The sequence below is a fragment of the Gossypium arboreum genome, chromosome 6, assembly GCF_025698485.1.
Source record: "Gossypium arboreum isolate Shixiya-1 chromosome 6, ASM2569848v2, whole genome shotgun sequence".
NCBI lineage: Eukaryota > Viridiplantae > Streptophyta > Magnoliopsida > Malvales > Malvaceae > Gossypium > Gossypium arboreum.
This window is the reverse complement of record NC_069075.1, coordinates 205,722-224,648: the sequence shown is the minus strand read 5'-3', so window position 1 is coordinate 224,648 and position 18,927 is coordinate 205,722. Positions and strand designations below refer to the sequence as shown.

Below are 18,927 nucleotides of genomic sequence, written 5' to 3'. Positions count from 1 at the left end.
ATAGATAATAATATCGATGCTAATCAAGTTAATAACTTAATCCTTATTTTTAATATGTTTTAATCCTATATAATTTTTAGATAAAGTAGAATAATTTACACGAAATTTTTATTTGACCAATATTTTTTAGCTGCAAAACGACGATTCATCAGTGGACTCTTAATCTGAAAGGGTTAGGGTTAAGCTTCACTCGTTTTTTTAATATACTGTCTTATTTGAACATACTCATTCTTATCACTTGAGACTGATGCTTAAAACAGTTTACGTTATAAATTTTTTTAAAAAATAAAAACAAATTGTTCAAAATGGCAAAGACAGTTGGCCCAACTCATGCAAGACTCCAGTAATTTGGCAGTACTTCATTAACTTACATCAGGATATATAGGAATATAGTGTACCATGCTACAAAATTTTCCCACCATTAAATTAGAGGATGCTAATAAAGATGAAAAAGAGGAGTTTGAGAAAATATTTCGTTTCTAGACATTATATATTGATGCAAAGAACTGACCTAGGGCAAAGACTCGTTCATGAACACACACAACCTATGCAACTACCAAGTTGGGTGAACGTCTCGACTCCAACCATGACTCGGCGGCAACTTTTGTCGTCAAAAACCAGCCAGCTTTATCTGAGGCTTCATGGAACGGAGCATCTAGTTCCTTCAAATGCGATTCGATGACAGTTGCCAATCCTTTCTCCGAGTATTTGTGTTTCCCGTGTCCGGTATTGATTCCGAGCAATGGGGGAAGCTCCTCCCCAGACTCCTGTACCTTTGTCAAATCATTGATCCAAACATGTAGTGCAGTTAAAGCTGCCCCGAGAGATAGACTCTTGAGATTCAAGGACCATTGTGTTGGAGACCTTGATTGTATTCCGGCATAAATCTCTAGTGAAAGTCCCAGCTCTAACAGATCACAAGCTCTTTCCAACAAATCTAAGTTAACACAGAGATCAATCAAACAGTTACAGTAAGGCTTCTTTACATCGGAACTGATATGATTAAAAAGTTCCAATGCTTCGTTCTTGAAATTCCCTTCACCGTTTTGCTCCCCTATCAAAACTTTCACCACACGACCTAGTTCTGGTTTAGCCTTCTCGATGCAATCCATTACCTTACCAAGTTCTTCTCTAGGTGTATGTGTCATCACATTCAGAAGACAACCGCAAAACCTATCATCCGGAGTAATTCCCAATTCGTAAACTCGGTTAAACATCCTTACAACATCGTCGGTACGCTGAGCTTTCCCGTAGCATTGGATAAGGGATGTCAGAACAAAAATGTTGGGCTCAAAGCCAGCTTCAAGCATCATGTTCAAAATCCCCTCAGCCTCCGAAACTTTCCCACTACAAGAATATATGGTGATCAAAGATGAAAACGTCCAACTGTCAGGTTTGCAAGTCCCGGAATTTTTCATGTCTTCAAAAATTTCAGCAGCTTCATCTGCAAAACCAACATCAGCACACATTGCTAAAAGGGTATTGTAAAGAACAACAGTCAACTCCAATCCCTTATCTTTCATCTCTTTATACACATTTAGAGCATCTTCACCATATCGAGCTCTTCCATAAGCTCGTAAAAGTGCAGCATACGTTGCCCAATTTGGTGAAAATCCATTAGAAAGCATCTCTTTGTAAATACTCTTGGCTTGCCAAGGCCTCTTGGCTCTCCCCATGGCATCCAACAAAGTATTATATATAACTACATTAGGTTTAACACCTAAGGCCTTCATTTCCTCATAAACATTTAAACATCCATCATAATTTCCAGATACACCATATATTTTAATCAAAGTTGAAAACGTAACAGGATCGATACGCCACTTTTCTGTTCTAGCACGGTCATACAAGGTGAAGGCCATATCAACATTTCCAGCACGGCCATAAGCATCGATCATGGCAGAGTAAGTAACATCATCAGGGTCACACTCATAAGTAGGCATTTTCTCAAACCACTCAACAGCCTTACTTGGCAAACCACAGACCCTAGAACAACTAATCAAAGTCGAAAAAGTAACATTATCAGGCTTAACCCCTCTTTGAAGCATTTCATCGAACAGTTTCTCAGCACCATCCAAATCCTTAGACTTCCTAAAAACCTTAAGAGTAACATTATAAAGAATGACTTCTCGACTGGTTTTCGTTAATATCTTTCGAAAATGATCAAGAACAAGCAACGCAGTGTTAGGGTTCGACATGTTATTGAGAACAACAACAGCATCTTGTTCCGATACATCGTCACCTAAACTACTCAAAACAGCTAAAACATCTTTTTCATTTGGATCACAAGAATCCAAAGACTCAGCTACTTTGAGCAGAGAAGAATACCTTGAATCATAAGTCAATTGCCTAAGACGTGAAGCTCTGGGGCTTCGAGGATTGACCCACACATAGCTTTTCGAAGCGGTTTTGCCATCAGGGTACTGTGAATTGGTGAGTTTTCGAGGGATTTGAGTCTCTTGCGACATTAGGTCTTCCAAAGAAACATGGCTGCTGCTTGCCTTGATAGAGGTTTTAGATAAGGAAACCAGGTTTAGAGAAGTGGGTGGGTTGGTTCTTAAGGATTTTGATTTTGGTGAAACAGAGAGAGAGTGACGGTCACGTAAAAGAGAAGAAGGTGAGGAACATAGATGATGATACGCCATTGATGTATCTGTTTGTTTAAGCTTTAAAAGCTTAAACTTTAGAGAGAAGAAGAGGGAGTGTGTTTTCTGTATAGGGAAATGACCTTATCTACAAAATACAAACTTAGAAAGATAACACAAAGGTTAGATTTTTTAATTTTACCATATTACCCTTGTATGTTCTTCCATATTACGATTTTGCTTTCTTCATGTATCAAAATATCTAGTTTTAATAGCTGTTTTGGCCCCTGTATTATAACCAAATTTTCTTTTTATTATTTCTTGGGTCACCAAGCCCGTTCTTGATATTTTTCGGGTTTTAGGTGAAATAATAAATTAAATCTCTTTTAAAAAAATTATAAAATGTAATAAAATAAAAAATAAAAAAAATTTGGGCCTTAAGAGATGAAACATTTATGGTGAAAATTTAAAAGCACTGAGCATTAATTTATTTATTTTAGTCTGAAATTTTCTTTCCCACATTAAAAGCCGAAAAAAAATTTGGGCTCCTTTCAGCCTTGAGCCTTGAACGGTTGCACTCTCAAATTATCCTAGGGCTAGGCCTATGGGTCACTTCACTTTCTCTATTTTCATTAGGTCCTTTTTAACCTTTTTACTATTGCCCACTTTTTCGCATTTGATTGGTTTAAACGATTATGTGAGATTTTTTTATTGAAAATAGTTAAAGGGCTAATCTGATGGACGAATGAAAGTAAAGCGGCCGAAGTGAGATTTTCATTATAGTGTAAGGAGCAAAATAATAAAAAATTAGTAACAAGGTCAAAGTGAGAATTTTATTATAATAAAAAAGACAATATGACCAAAAAAAAATAGTAAAAGGATCAAAGTGAGAATTTCACTATAGGGGCCAAAATAAGTATTAATTCAAATATCTATTTTCTTTTACGACAGGTACAACTATTATTTTGTTTTGTTTTAAACTTCACAATTAGGATCAGAGGTTGATAAGTGTCTTATAGGGTAGAGTAAAATATTTTTAAAAAAATGACAAATTTTTAAAGTTACTTCTAAAATAAAAGAAAATACGTTGCCGATATACCAAATCAACATATTATAAACAAATGAATAATCCAAACATAACTAAACAAAATCCACACACACGGTGAGACTAAAGACCCACAAATAACACTTACACATGGTGGGACATTGAGCCTCAACTTTTGTCAATAATATGGAGTGCTTCTGGTGGCTCGTTTAGCCGGATTATGGGCCTCAAATTTTATTTAAGTTTGTCTATATTTGTAGATGTCTGTCTCAAGTTTGTTTAGATTCGTATTGTATTTTTTTATATTATTAAAAATTATAATTATTTTATATTTAGTCACTATATATATTTTATTAAATTTATGCATTTATGAGTTAACATATTTTTAAATATTTACATTAGGTAGGTATTTAATATTTTTATGATATAAATTACATAAATAAAATAAAATAACCAACATATAGGCCATCCAATATCAGTCCAATCAAAAGGAAGCAAGAAATAACACATTTTTGGGCTATTATTGGACTTAGGCAACAGTTTGCAACATGAAGATAAAGGCGGTGATACAAGTGGTGGTAAAGGTGTCAGAGCTGGTGGTAGCGGTGGAGGTGCTTGATCTCAACTTCTAATCCTTTTCTCTTCTCTAACTCAATGATAATACCACACAAATAAGATTTAGAAGGTCTAATTATAATTTTAATCCCTTTATTGTGCTTAATTAGTGATTTAAACTTTTTAAATTGGTATAATTGATCTCTTTGCTTCTATAATTTATCAATAGATTCAAAATAGTTTTTTATGTGCTGATTGAGTCTTATTTCGATTTGTATGGGTATTATTACCAATACAAGAATACGTGAGTTCAAGTGCGTTAAAGCACATTATCCTCTTATTTATGAGTTGAGGAGGGGTTATAAGTAATTTTAAGCACTGTGTTAAAAAAATCAAATATGATCAGAATAGATAAAAATGTGTGCCCATATCATCCTATATGTCATAGAAATTGAGAAATAAGTGAAGTAGTGAATTTATTGGGGGAGCAGTAGAAGAATTAGGAAAACGCCATTCACTAAATGCCTGCTCCATTTCTCGTCATCATCCTTTTCTTGGCTTGCGCTTTCTTATTGGTAAAATTCTCATAAAAGTCCTTGAACTAAGAGTCAAATTGCATTTTAATTCCCTTTACTCATAAAAAGACAAATTAATTCCTATTCGTTAGATCGAAGAGTATATGAGTCAATCTATTAAAAATTTCATCAATTTCTGTTGTTTAAAACTGGCATTGTTGACGAAATAACCAAACAGTGCCACGTGTACATCATGCTAACGTACGTGGATCAGTTTTTAATAGTAGAAATAGATGAAAATTTTAATCGAATGACTAGTTTACTCTTTAATTTAATGTACATGAACTAATTTCCTCGCTTTTTTTATTAAATGGGGCAAAATGCAATCAAACTTCTAATAAAAATACCTGCATGATACTTTCACCACGTAACGTTACATGACATGTGCACATGTTAAAAAACTTACACACATAATAAAACTCGAAAGTGAATATTTTAATGACTCAAATCTTCATCTTAACCGATAATCATTAACAAATATATATATTGATAGATACGTATATAAAAGGAAAAAAAAACTTTATCAAAAATGGTATTTTTGAATGTTTTATCAACACTAGCAAGACATTTTGGCAAAGTCAAAGGGGGCTAACGGGGTCCCGACCCCCTAAAATAAAAAAATTTTCATTTAGGTCATTTTTAATTTATAAAATTTTAAATTAATAATAATAAAATTAAAGCCCAAAAATAATAAAAATTTGATTTAATATTTTTAAAATTATAAAGATCTAGATTATTAAAACGGTGAAATTATATTTTTTACTATTGTAAAAATATATACTTTAATTCTGATTCCCTCAAAAAAATTTTTTTGACTCCAGCGCTGCCAAGAAATCTCATGGTCAACCTTATTAAAAAAATCGTTAATTTGTAAATTTTGACTTAATCAATTTATTAAAATTTTATTTTGATGTACTTATTTTCGTTTTCAACAATTCATGTAAGAATGAATCGAGAAAAAAACTTACCTATCAACTACAGGCAAAAAAATATACATATAAATAAAGTAAATCATACTACTTTTATCATTATTCAAGTTTTCTTTTAAAGGTAACATATCCACGTTGCATTCCATTTATTACACAATAATTCATTTCTCTAATTGAATTTTGGGTAAATTCTACTCAATATCATTAAACTATTAGTAAATTTATATTTTGGTCATTTAATTTCAAAAGGTTACGAAATAGTCACTAAATTATTCATAAATTTTTATTTAAGTTACTAAGGTGTTAAATTCCTTATTATATGACCTTCTTTGTTCACATGTTTACACTAATCGAAAGCTCTCGTTTCCCTTATATTCTACATTTTATTATTTTTATGAAACAACTTTGAATGTCGCAAATCTGCGAATTAAAATCCAAGCAATTTTTTTCTCAAATCCATGACATTAACTATCAAATCAACTTGGATCTAATGTATATTCTTCTACTCATTGATGAGTAGTAATCTACTATACAAATCGTCAAATCGTCGAATCGTCACTTAGAGTTAGTTAGTCGGGTTTTTAAAAAAAAACTTAATATAGTGACTTAAATAAAAAAAAACTTTTGAATAGTTCAATGACTTAAATAAAACATTTAATATAGTTCAAAGACTATTTTATAACTTTTTTAAAATTAAGGGACTAAAACATATAATTTACCCTAAAATATATTACGTAATATTCACGATGCTTAGCTATTTACGTACGTACCTCATCATTTAAAGAGATGGGCAAATTGATTGAGATGTTGAGTCAGCGAAAGGACACAATGTCTACCCATCCATTAAACAATTCCACGTCAGATTTGCACTATTTCCTACTTCTTTAGAACCCCCCATCCTCTTCTCCACATAAACTCAAATAAAAAAAAGCAAGCTATATAAAAAAAACAAGGGTAAGTCATTAAACTATTAGTAAATTTACATTTTAGTTACTCAACTTTAAAGTTACAAAATGGTTATTGAACTATTCGGAAATTTTCATTCAAGTCACTGAACTATTCGAAAGTTTTTATTTAAGTCATTGGGCTGTTAAGGTTTTTTTTTAAGTCTAACTAGCGTGCTTCAAGTGACAATTCGATGATCGGTACGTTGGATTAATATCCAGCAACAAGTAGAAGAACATAGCTTAGATCCAAGTTGATATGACAGTTAATGTTAGAGATTGGAGAAAAAAAACTGTCTAGATTTTGGTTTACAGATTCCTAAAATGTAAAATTTTACTTTTGACCCTTTAAAATTTACAAGATTTTAATTTAGTAAATGGTAGTAGTATATTTTGGCCCCAAAATGATAACATTTTGATTTAGTCCTTTAAAAATTATAAAGACACAAGCTATTAAAATTGTGAAATTGTACTTTAGTTTTCTTAAAAACATACAACTTAATTTCGCCCCCCCCAAAAAAGAACTTTTTTTTGGCTTCATCCCTAGCCATAATGTAGCAATATTAACAACTTAGTGACTTAAATAAATAATTTCAAATAGTTTGGTGGTCAAATTGTAACTTTTTAAAGATAAATGACCACAACGTAAATATACTAATAATTTACTGAGCTTGGGTGCAATTTACCCAAAAAGAAAGTTAATTATTTGTTGCATATATATTGAGCTGTGCTCCTAAAGATCCTCATAAGTAATTTTCAGAACCATCGCGAGAATGGGAGAAGTAAGCCATTTCTAATATTACTGTATATTAAAATTTATTGTATGTTCATCAGAGTATTGAGCTTCATTATTATGTTTTGTATGCATGGCAATTTCAAAGGACAAAAAAGAAGAAGAGAAAAAGGAAGAAGACAACCCAGAGATTATACTAAAAGTTGATATGCACTGTGAAGCTTGTGCTAGAAAAGTTGCAAGAACCCTCAAAGGATTTGAAGGTTATATTTTTATAAATTTTTCCTTTTTTTAATTTTATTATTTGGTCCCTAAAATAGTTGACCGACAGGAGTGGAGGATGTTGCGACTGATAGCAAGGCAAATAAGGTGGTGGTGAAAGGAAAGACGGCCAATCCCGTCAAGGTTCACGAAAGGCTATTAAAGAAATACGGTAGAAAAGTGGAGTTAGTCTCGCCGTTGCCGGAACCACCGCCACCGGAAGAGAACAAGGAAGAAAACAAAGAAGCTAAACCCAAAGAAGAACAGAAACAAGAGGTAATAATTTAAAAAAAAAAGTCAAATTATGATGTTGGTCCTTTTATTATTATGCTCAAAATTTGGTTTTAATCTCTTTTATTTTAATTTTGACATAATTTAATCCTCAGTGAATGTACATAAGAGTCTTATCAAATTAATTCCTCTACTATTAAAAAAGAATAAAATAAGTCCAATCCCTATGTTATAAGGACCTCCCAAGCACTTTAACCTTTAATCCTCTAAATACTTTTATGTTGTCATTTAGATTAAAGGACTAACTCTCAAAATGAATCATAAGAGAAGGACCTTAGAATAAAAGCATAACATGCTTTTGAGTTTGAAATTAGCTGCTATGCTATGCTATCTAATCCCATACTGTGAAAAAAAAAAAAAACAAAAAACCAGTGTGTGGTGTGGTGCTGTTTTGGTGCTGACATTGAAAGTAACATAACAAGTTGGCCTTGACCAGACCCTCATAGGGCTATAGCCCACTGGCTCGTATTACGAAGGAGAGAGGCTACTGTTTAAAAGGTGACCCCACGGTTCCATTTTCACTACAAGCCTGTGTACTATTAACTGTGACTGCATGTTGGGTGTTGCAGCCATGGGGTCAAGCCCTTTGAGCTCACGGGTTGACACTGAATTCAGATCCTGCCTGCCTTTTCGTCATTAACTTAATTATCGTTTATGATGGTTAATTATTGGGTCTAGGTTTTGTTTTTATTTGTACAAATAGTGGGGTTTTGGTATTTGTTTAGAGGCTTTTTTTAGTTTTTATTTCTCGTAATAAGAGATTGGTAGGTGGAATTTTTTTATTAATTAATTTAATATTTAGAGATTAATATATTTATTTTTAATAAAAAAGTAAAATATTAATTAACTCTTAATATAAAAATTTTCACAATAATTTTACCACAGAATATCATTTTTTTTTAATTTTTTATAAGCATTTATTTATTTAAATATTCTTTGTGGCAGCCTCCTGCAGTGATAACGGTAGTTTTGAAGGTTGGCATGCATTGTGAAGCATGCGCTCAAGCATTGCGTAAGCGAATAAGGAAGATCCAAGGTACTCCATTTTATTCATTATTATTTTCCTAAATTATTTACATTTCGGTATAAATATTAGATACGAGTAGATTGAGTTTATTGTTGCTAATATAGGAGGACATAGTTTCGAATATATTAAAACGCATTATCCTCTTATTTATAGGTAGAGATTCTAAGTATTGTGTAAAAAAAGATAGATATGATTAGAATCTATAATAATAGTTATTATAAATTTAGACCTAATAATAACATTTTAACATTTAGTCCCTGAACTTGGTAAACATTTTAACATTTAGTCCCTGAACTTGGTAACTCCATTCCTACCATAGTCGTTGAACAGTTTTTGGTCCACTTTAGTTTTCGAATTTGATAACGATTTTCGATTTGGTCTTTGAATTTAGATTTCGTTAAGATATATTATGTCATCACCTGAATTTTCTTAAAAATAATTTTTTAGATTACATATTTTAAATTTTTTTAGATGATAACGTGGTATAATCTTAAAGTGTCATGTGATCGTATTTTAATGGAATCCAAATTTAGGGATTAAATTAAAAATTGCTACCAAAATTTGAGTTTTATGTAGAAAAAAAAAAGGATTAAATTGAAAAATAATGTAATTAATGACAGGCGTAGAGACAGTGGAAACCGATGTGGGAAATGATAGAGTAACCGTAAAAGGCACCGTAGATCCTACAAAGCTCGTTGATTATGTTTACAAGAGAACCGGCAAGCAAGCATCCATAGTGAAAGGCGAAGAAAAGAAGGAAAAAGAACAAGAAGAAGCAGAGAAAAAACCAGCAGAAGAGACAAACAAAGAAACCAAACCAGAAGAAGAAGACGACCGAAAGAGTGATGATGTAATAAAGCGAAGTGAATACTTACAATCCAAGTATTTCTCGGAGCTGGAATATCCTCCTCAGTTTTTCAGTGATGACAACCCAAATGCTTGCTCTCTGATGTAATTTTTATTACCATTATTGATGATCCATGCAATTTTCCATGTACGTACGTATGTATGTATGTATGCAATAAGGTGTTGACAATGCTTGGTTGTGACAATCTCGTATGCTTGGTTTTAGAACCATGTATGGGGAGACAGATTAGTTGGTCGTAATATTGATTATACTCAACTTTTTGGTTTAATTGTGATTTTGATCCCTCTACTAGAATTTTATCTTTATTGTCATTAGTTGTTTAAAGTACTTGAGAGGTCAGGAGTGGATTAATTTAATTTCTATATCATTAAAAAGAATTAAATAAGTTCAAATTGTAACAGAGTTAGTATTTATTGTATAAAAGATGTCTTGAAAATTATTATTTTTAATTGCAGTTTAATTCTAAATGTTAACTCTATTTTAATTTGACATTATTTTATTCTTTTGAATAGTACAATGACTAAATTGATCCATTCAATAATAGAACGATCTCTAAAGTACATTCACCGTCATTAATTAATCTAAATAATTAATATCGTTAATTATTTCGATATAAAAATAGGGTAATCAAAATTACAATGAACTTTGGTCCAATGTATAATTTGATGCATGAACTTTGATTTAGCGTAATTTTACATATGAAACAACTTTGATTGTGGTTCATATGTACATACAATTTTCTTTTTTGGATTTAATCGTACACGTTTAAAGAAATAATTATATTCATTTATTTTCATATTAGATTCATATAATTGTTTATGTATATATAATATTAAACATAAAACGGTGTTAAGTCGAGAAAGTTGAATCAAATTAAAAATTCATGTATAAAATTATACATTGAACCAAAATTCATATATATTATTAAACATTGGACCGAGGTGCATGTATAGTTTTGGTATTTATACATATAAAATATTATTGCATATTTTTTTTCTTAAAATCATCGGTTCCAACTAATCACAATTAACCAAAATAGATAAGAGCGATATTTGGGATAAAGTCATTTAATCCCTGAAACTTAGTATCTTTTTTCAACTTAGTCCTCAAAACTTTTTTTATCCAGGTTTGTTGAAGTTTTTTTCCCAATTTTGGTTTGTGATTACATGGCACTCTGCCATCACCTAAATATCAAACTGGCACAAGTCACATGGATAAAAGCTTAGAAGATTTGCAAAATTCCAACACTTATGATGTGGACAAAAAAAAAATTCAGACTAAATTGAGAAAAAATTAAATGTTACTTTATCCGTAAATATTTTTACTAATTAATAATATTATAAAGTAAAGAGACTAAATATACAATAAAGTTTATTCAACTATGGTTTTTTTTAAGTCAATTTTGTTTTCTTTTGATCACTTGCTAGTTAATGTAAAAATGTAAACTCCTATAAATCTAAGATGGATGGGTGAGAAAAAAAAGAATTGAATAATTAAGCGAACCTTTTGTAACTTTTCATAATTGTGTAAAAAAAACAGTAGTTAAGAGACTAGTAATGTAATTTACCCAAATTAAAAAATAATGACTAAATCCCAAGTTTGAGCTAATAGAGGGATCAAAACCATAATTTGACCCAACTTTTTAAACTTTCATTACAAATTGACCTAAGAGGAGAATTATTAGTATAAATTTCATGGGAACCAAATACTTATATATATAAAGCGTGGAGAAAAACAAAGATCAGAATCTTTAGAAGTTTTCATATGGCGACTCCCTTCCTAGGCTATATATAGTTAAAGTTGACGGCACAACATCTATACTGATAACTATATATCAACCACATTCACGTGATCCACCCGAGACTACAAAGATCCCGTATCGGGACAGTCTAATACTACCGCTGCACGGGTTTGTACAGCACCACAGTCACATACTTGGCTCGAAACCGATGAGTCGAACCGAGTGCCACCACGGGTTGGCCATTTTTCCCCTTTTGAATGTACAGATGGTTGAGGATTACGTGCTTTGGTCTCGACAGAGGTGGCGGGATCTCCATGTGAGATGCAGGTAGATTAAGGAGAGGAAGTTGTAGGTGAGGAGGGACGAGTGGTGGCTCCTTAGCGAAATCTTCGGCTCCAAGCGGCAAATTACTGTAACTTGACTCGGGGGACAGCGGAGGTTCGAAACTAGATATACTTTCGATATCTTCCGGAACATAATCCTGCAGGGTTATCATTCACAAGGTGACAAAGGGAAGGAGAAAGAAGACGGTAGGTAAATGTACCTAAAAGTCCCTTCATTATAAGGACCTAATCAAATTAGTCAGGCTACTATTAAATGGATCGATTTAATACTTGTACTATTAAAAAGAATAAAATAAAGGCAAATTAGAATATAGTTAATATTTTTAAAATTTTTATGGTTTTGTAAATAAAATATTTTGTTTAAGATTGAAGTGCAATTGATAAAAACAATGGAATTTTTTATATAGTAAATGTTAAACCAATAACAATTTGGACTTATTTCATTTTTTAATAATTTAAGGACTAATTTGATCCATTTAATAATAAAGAGACTAATTAGATCTAGCCCTTGTAATACAGAGACCTCTCAAGTACTTTAACCGAAGACGGTAATACAAGCAAGAATGCATAGTAGTAGTCGCATCCGCGGTTTGCCACTTTCACAATGAATATAGCAAAATATAATAGAAAGTACGAAAACCGTATGCTATAGCCAAGTGGAAATCGGCACTTTAGATCACACAAGGAACAAAATGCTTTGATGCTTAGCAATACATGAACATTAACCGTAACGACAATGATAGCTTGATAAACAAGTACGTGTAACAATGCATCAATAGGAAATACCACCAAGGAATGAATTTATTCCGAGCTGAATATTCCTAAGCAGAAGAATGGAAGACAAGAACGGATATATATTTACAGAAAGCACTCGTATTCTACGAAAACAAACAGTTGGAAATCCTAAAACTACGAATATCATACCAAGATAAAGACAATAAATTTACCTGCAAGTCCAAAATGTTGTTAGCATTGCCCGTGCCGTCTTGAGCCCATGGCAAGTCAGGGGCATACCTCCATTGTCCATCGACAATGAACCTATACTGGTAAACACCCGATGGTAACACTTTCATAATAGTGAAGTCTTTTCCACATCTCTGCAAAGGGATTCTGATTAAGATAGCAAACACGGGTTAAATGTCGCAGTTCATAAAGAGCTAACTATTTTTCTTTCGATATAAAAAAACATAGGGAAGTAGTGAATATCGAGAACCTTCTCTTCCAATTATCCCAGGATCCCTCAACGGCTACTTCTTTGCCACCATAGCCCCATGTAATCATTGTTGGAATTCCCTTCTCAGTGCAGCCATCTTCGTATCCGATTGCAGACTGCATCCATGATGGGCTTGATCCCTGCATCTCATCAGGTCTTTGTAAAGGAACAACTGGAACCTGTGTTGAAAGAAGACAGGGTGAATAAAATTGTCGGCTTTTTCAGAGAAATCAACAACACATGAACAACGAGCATGTTCCAGCAACTAAAATCCCGAACAGACCGAAACTAGAAATCTAATAAAATAACGGATTCAAGAAATCTGGCCATGCAACGTGTATGGGGTTAGGCTTAAAAGAGATTTAGGGCAGGATTTGGATTACAAGGAGAAAAGGGTTTTTGGATGTAGAAAATAGAAAGGGGAGCTCAGAATAAAGGAGTCCGAGACAAATAAATGCGGGATTATTACATGCAGAAATGGTGGGAAGGCTATGAAGTATTTGGAGGGACTAATAAGAACATTCCTTGTCTTGCAAGACTGTTAGGGGTAGTACACGGTAAGAAGCTCCCCCGTCCCGCCAAAAAGACAAATTTGAACATTCCATAGCCCTAAACTATGAGCTAAATTATACAAAAGCTGGTCATTTGCAGATATTGCAAGAAATCGCACATAGGTCCCTATTGCCTGCATGTTAAGAAATGTTGGGTTAAATGGTAAGGCATATTGTACTAAGTTTGAACTTTGGAGATAACATTGTTGGGAGAGGCAGCCATGAACCTGGAACATAGACATGGAAGGCATAAAAAAAAAAAGAACTGCCTAAACTGCCCATAAAGGCTGCATTGAAGACAACCTATAGATTAGGTTAATTTTATCCATAATGCACCTCAAGGTTTAAAGCTATAGCAGGAAAATTAACATGGCATGCATCAACACATACCATTTTCTGCCATAGATAGCATAGACAGTAGCATTCTCGATCAGGTGACCAAATTTTACAGCCATTTACATTAAACCCACACAATTTCCACATAATAAGTTTCCTCTCTACCCGAGGCCCTTTGTATACACATAAATTCTTGCAAAAGTTAAATATAACTAATCAATAAACACAGGGATCACACTAAGACTTTCCACCAAAATTGCAACACGAAAAAAAAACATGAATTTATCGAAGGAATTAAATACAAACTAGGCTTGAATCCCTAATACATAATAGTCTCCAATTTTCATTTGTGACTTTCCAATTTCATTGAATCTTGAAGAAACATAAAAAGCCAAAACTCAAGATATAAACTATGTATTCTTAAAAATGAAAACTCTATATACAAAATAGTTTCTAAACTATAATTTTTTGCAAATTGTGCGAACTTTAATTTCATTGAATCAGGCACCAACCACTAAGTTAAATACTCGAGTTTATGCGAAAATTACAGATCAAAATCAAACTCATGCTACAATGTAAGAGCTTTGATTCATTATTTACATAAAAATCTTGAAACCTCTAAGTTAAATACTCAAGTTTCAGCGAAAATGATGAAGCAAAATCAAACTCATTCTACAATGTAAGAGCTTTGATTCATTATTTACATGAAAATCTTTAAACCTCTAAGTTAAATACTCAAGTTTAGCGAAAATGATGAATCAAAATCAAACTCATTCAACAATGTAAGAGCTTTGATTCATTATTTACGTGAAAATCTGGAATATGTTAAACATTTAACGAATCGAAATCAAACTCATACTACAATGTAAGAGCTTTGATTCAGTATTTACATGAAAATCTTGAAGCCTCTAAATTTACAACACATTGATCCATTTATAAGTTTTCTTTTTTCTTTACATTGTTTTTTAATAGAAACTCACAATATTTGTTGAAAATTTACAGATACTTAGCATTAACTGGGAAAAACAGTTTTGCTAGTAGCTATGAACCAATAGACAAATGAACTACTAATTAAAAATTCACTTTCATAATCATTCTTTTATCTTGATATTATGCATTTGAAACCAGATTCCCATGCAAGAAAATCAAATCATATTCCAACAAATCAAAATCCCAAACAGAAAAATGTAAGAAAATAAAAGTAATTGAGTACCTGAGGAGTAAACATGAGAGGAGAATGTGTTGATGTGGGACTGTGAGGAGGTGAGTGACCCATAGGTGCCGCCATAGCTTCAAGAACATTGTTAGCCCTTGTTTCTTCTTCTTCAATCCCCGATGGGCTATTACTCCCATCTTCTCTTCCATTCACATTCCCCATTTTTTTTAATTATTAGTATTAAACTATTAATTATTGTTTCTTTATTGATGATCAATTTATCACTTCTAAAAAAAATTATATAAACTGAGCAGAGGAAAAAAAAAACCCAAATTCCCACCACTCACGGAATCTCAAAATTGATTCATGATTCCCCCATTATAATCGATACCCATACCCATCTTTCAAAAACAAAAACCCAGATGTAGAATTGGGAGAATTTTGTAAAAAAATTGAAAAAAAAAATGAAAAGAAGAAGAAGAAGAAGAAGAAGAAAATTGAGCGATGAGTTTGGAGTGGTGATGAAGTAGTGGGGATCTGGAATGGGGGATGAATAGATGATGGTCACGTCATCATTTGACAAAGTCTTTTGTTTCTCAGTTTTGGTTTGGTTTTTTATTTGGTTTTTTTGGGGGTTGAGATTAGGGCAATAACATGAGCCTTTTTTTCACCCTGTTTTGTCTCTGATTTCTCTCGCCCAAAGCTTTAATGTCTAATGCCTGGCTTACCCTTTTCTCCTTCACTTTTGAGCTCTGCTTTATATAATATATTCTTTTTTTTACTTATATTAAAAAATATTAAAATATTTTATAAATAAAAGTCTTGTCTGCTTTCTTTTAAATAATTATTTACAAATGCTAAAATAAGGGTTAAATTATTTTTAAGACCTGAGCTTAATAACTTTTCTCATATTTGGGTTTGAACTTTTTTTATCTAAGTTAGGCCTTGAACTTAACAATTATTCTCGTATTGGGACTTGAACTTTTTTTGTGTCCAAGTTAGTCCTTGAAAACTTAGAATTCAAGACCATTATAAAATAAGTGTCAGATTTAAGCCCCAAATATAAGAATAATGGTCAAGTTTAGGGACTAACCCCAAATATAAGAATAATGGTCAAGTTTAGGGACTAACTTAGACAAAAAAATTCAAACGCTAATGTAAGAATAGTTGCCTAGTTAGACCTCACTCAATGTGGAACCATAAAAAAAAATCAAAACCCAATATAAAAAAAAATCAAGTTTAAATCTTAAATTGTGATTTAACCCTTAAAATAAATATTCAAAATTTAATTATTACATATATTATACAATAAATAATTGATTTTTAATATTTAAAAAATAAATACTTTTCACATATAAATTATAAAAGGATAAAGGGTAGGGCTGAAATTAACATATTTCAATATTGTTCAGTATAATATTCGTTTATTAAACTAAATAAACGAGTATGAGCAATTAAATTTTGTTCATCTATTAAACGAGTGAGTTTGAACAGAGATGTGTTCAGTTTATTTATGTTCAAAAACAAATTTGCTTATTAACTCGTTTATAGACTCATTCATTTAAAGAAAATATTTTCTATGAAAGATACTTAAACAGTATTTTTCTCTCTATTTTTATATTTAAATTTAGTTAGTTAGTTAGTTAGTTAATTTTGTTGTTTATGTTGGTTTATTGTTGGTGAACATGTTCGCTTAACATTTGCGAATATATAAATGAAATAAAATAAATTAAGCCTGAATATACCAAATAATAAATGAACTAAATTCAAACATTGTGTTAAAAATTTAATCGAACACGAACAGTATATAAATAACTTTAAAAATAAACAAATGAACAAGAACAAAGCTTTGTTTGTTGGAATCTGGTCTATTTACGCCCCTGGTAAAGTGTCGCAAGATCGAACTTAATATTTGTATACTTCAACACAACACAAAACCCTAATTAATTAATTGCTAATGTAACATACACATAACAATTTATGTGTATGTCATGTCAGCAATGTTAATAAATATTTATTAATTTTTTTCATCTATTTTGGAGTGATTTAACAAAAAATACAAAGTTCAAGTGCTAAAAGAAGTGAAAACTTTAAGTGGAATGCTTTTTTTTTGGTAAAATTGAAGAGCAAAAAAAAATATAAACATTTAATTTATCATTTCAATCAAATATTCATTTAAAATATATTTATTACATAATTTTTTATGTAACGCCCCAATTTTCGGGAATCCTGTGAATGTTGGCATAGGTTTAATTATGTTAGTGGGCCTCTAGAAGGCCCAAGCTTAAGATAGAACCCTGTAATTTTAGTTAATTTTTGTTCCATAAGAAAAAGGGAGTGAAATTATGAAATAGGACCTATGTGAAAATGTTTGAAAATGCTATAGGCTAAATTGAAGTGGCCAAATAAATAGGAGTGCAAAATAGGAGGATTTGCATGACAAACCTCCCATTTTACATGAAGTGGCCAGCCATCATGTTGTTGTAGACAAAATGTGCACTTGATATCCATAATTTATGGTACAAATTGATACAAATTGATAATAGGTTAGGTAAATGTTCCATGATAATGGGTTAGGTAAATGTTTCATGATAAGAATTTCATGTCTTTTGTATTAAAGAATTAAATGGATGAAATATGAAGTTTTATTAAAAGAAAAATGGGTGAAAAGAACAAAATTTTGTCCATCTTTGTTCATCATAGCTGAAAGTTAGATAAGAGAAAGGAGAGGAGAAAGCTCTTGAGTATTCGGTCATTAGGAGGAGGAAAATTGAAGGTAAGTTCTTGGTACCTTGCTTCTATTTTGAGGTTCATGAGTTCTTCTTGATTCTACCTTAACTCTTGAAGTATATTTTGATTTTTGGTTGTGTTGTGAGCATTTGGTCATGAATTAAAATGAAGGAAATGGTTGTTGTTTCATGTTCTTTTGATGAAAAAATGGAAGATAGGTGAAGTTGAGCCAAACAAATGAGCATGCATGTGCCTTAGATGTTAAAGGGAAAAATCAGCTAACATGTTGTGCTTTAAAATGATGAAATGGAGATTATACTTAAGTAAAATCATAGATATGTGATGATTGATTGGTGATATACATGTTTAAATAACAAGCATGCAAGTTAGGTATGAAAGAGTGATTTGGTAATAAATCTGCTTGGGACAGCAGCAGTAATGTGACTTTGAAAAATTACCATAAATTGTGGGAGATGAGTTAGAAGCTGCATAAATTATGTAATTAAAGCTTAATGAGTCTAGTTTCAAATGGAATAAACTAGAACATATTTTGAATTCTGTAGAATGAGAAATTTGATTCGTAATGAAGAGTGGTCAGATTAGTCAAACAGTGAAACATGGGAAACTTTGAGAAAAATCTGGTATTGATTGGCTAAACTAAAAATTCTGAAAATTTTATGGATAGAAGATATATGAGTCTATTTTCAGGGAAAATTAACGGAACTTGATTTGGAGTTTCGTAGCTCCAGTTATAAATAATTTAGTGACTGTTGCTCAGGAAGACAGCTTGCAGTGAAATGATGATTATGTGGTAAACATTGACAAAAATTTGTTAATGAGTTGCTTATTGATTTCTTATAAGCTTACTATGATCTGTAGGTGTGGTTGGCTGAATATTGTAAGGGGTTAATACGTAGTTTGTATTTGAATAGTTAGATTAACGTGTTAGTAATCCAATTGTAGGCGGTTCGTGTGTGGATCTCGTCGACATATATCGCATAAGCAATGTGTGTAACTAACACCCTCTTTCTTAGTCGGATCGG

At 31.8% G+C, this 18,927-nt stretch overlaps 3 protein-coding genes across 4 annotated transcripts; 1 reads left to right on the top strand and 2 right to left on the bottom strand.

Moving 5' to 3' along the window:
• Nucleotides 1-318: 318 nt before the first annotated feature.
• LOC108483308 (pentatricopeptide repeat-containing protein At4g16390, chloroplastic) lies at nt 319-2,757 on the bottom strand. Its single transcript, XM_017786626.2, has one exon. The coding sequence runs from the start codon at nt 2,643-2,645 to the stop codon at nt 546-548; it is 2,100 nt and encodes a 699-aa protein (XP_017642115.1). The 5' UTR covers nt 2,646-2,757; the 3' UTR covers nt 319-545.
• Nucleotides 2,758-7,297: 4,540 nt separating this feature from the next.
• Nucleotides 7,298-10,081, top strand: LOC108480678 (heavy metal-associated isoprenylated plant protein 7-like). Of its 2 annotated transcripts, XM_017783754.2 has the most exons (5): nt 7,298-7,415; nt 7,515-7,629; nt 7,698-7,903; nt 8,864-8,954; nt 9,566-10,081. In XM_017783754.2, exons 1-5 carry the CDS (start codon nt 7,407-7,409, stop codon nt 9,898-9,900), a joined length of 756 nt encoding a protein of 251 aa, XP_017639243.1. In that variant the 5' UTR covers nt 7,298-7,406; the 3' UTR covers nt 9,901-10,081. The 2 variants fall into 2 exon arrangements, with proteins under 2 accessions (XP_017639243.1, XP_052885469.1); XM_053029509.1 differs by lacking the exon at nt 7,298-7,415 and having other exon boundaries at nt 7,442-7,629.
• Nucleotides 10,082-11,503: 1,422 nt separating this feature from the next.
• On the bottom strand, nt 11,504-15,907 carry LOC108480153 (SNF1-related protein kinase regulatory subunit beta-2). The gene is made up of 4 exons (XM_017783046.2): nt 15,212-15,907; nt 13,112-13,290; nt 12,846-13,008; nt 11,504-12,035 (listed from the first exon to the last, which is right to left on the bottom strand). The coding sequence occupies exons 1-4, from the start codon at nt 15,374-15,376 to the stop codon at nt 11,709-11,711; spliced, it is 834 nt and encodes a 277-aa protein (XP_017638535.1). The 5' UTR covers nt 15,377-15,907; the 3' UTR covers nt 11,504-11,708.
• Nucleotides 15,908-18,927: the final 3,020 nt, after the last annotated feature.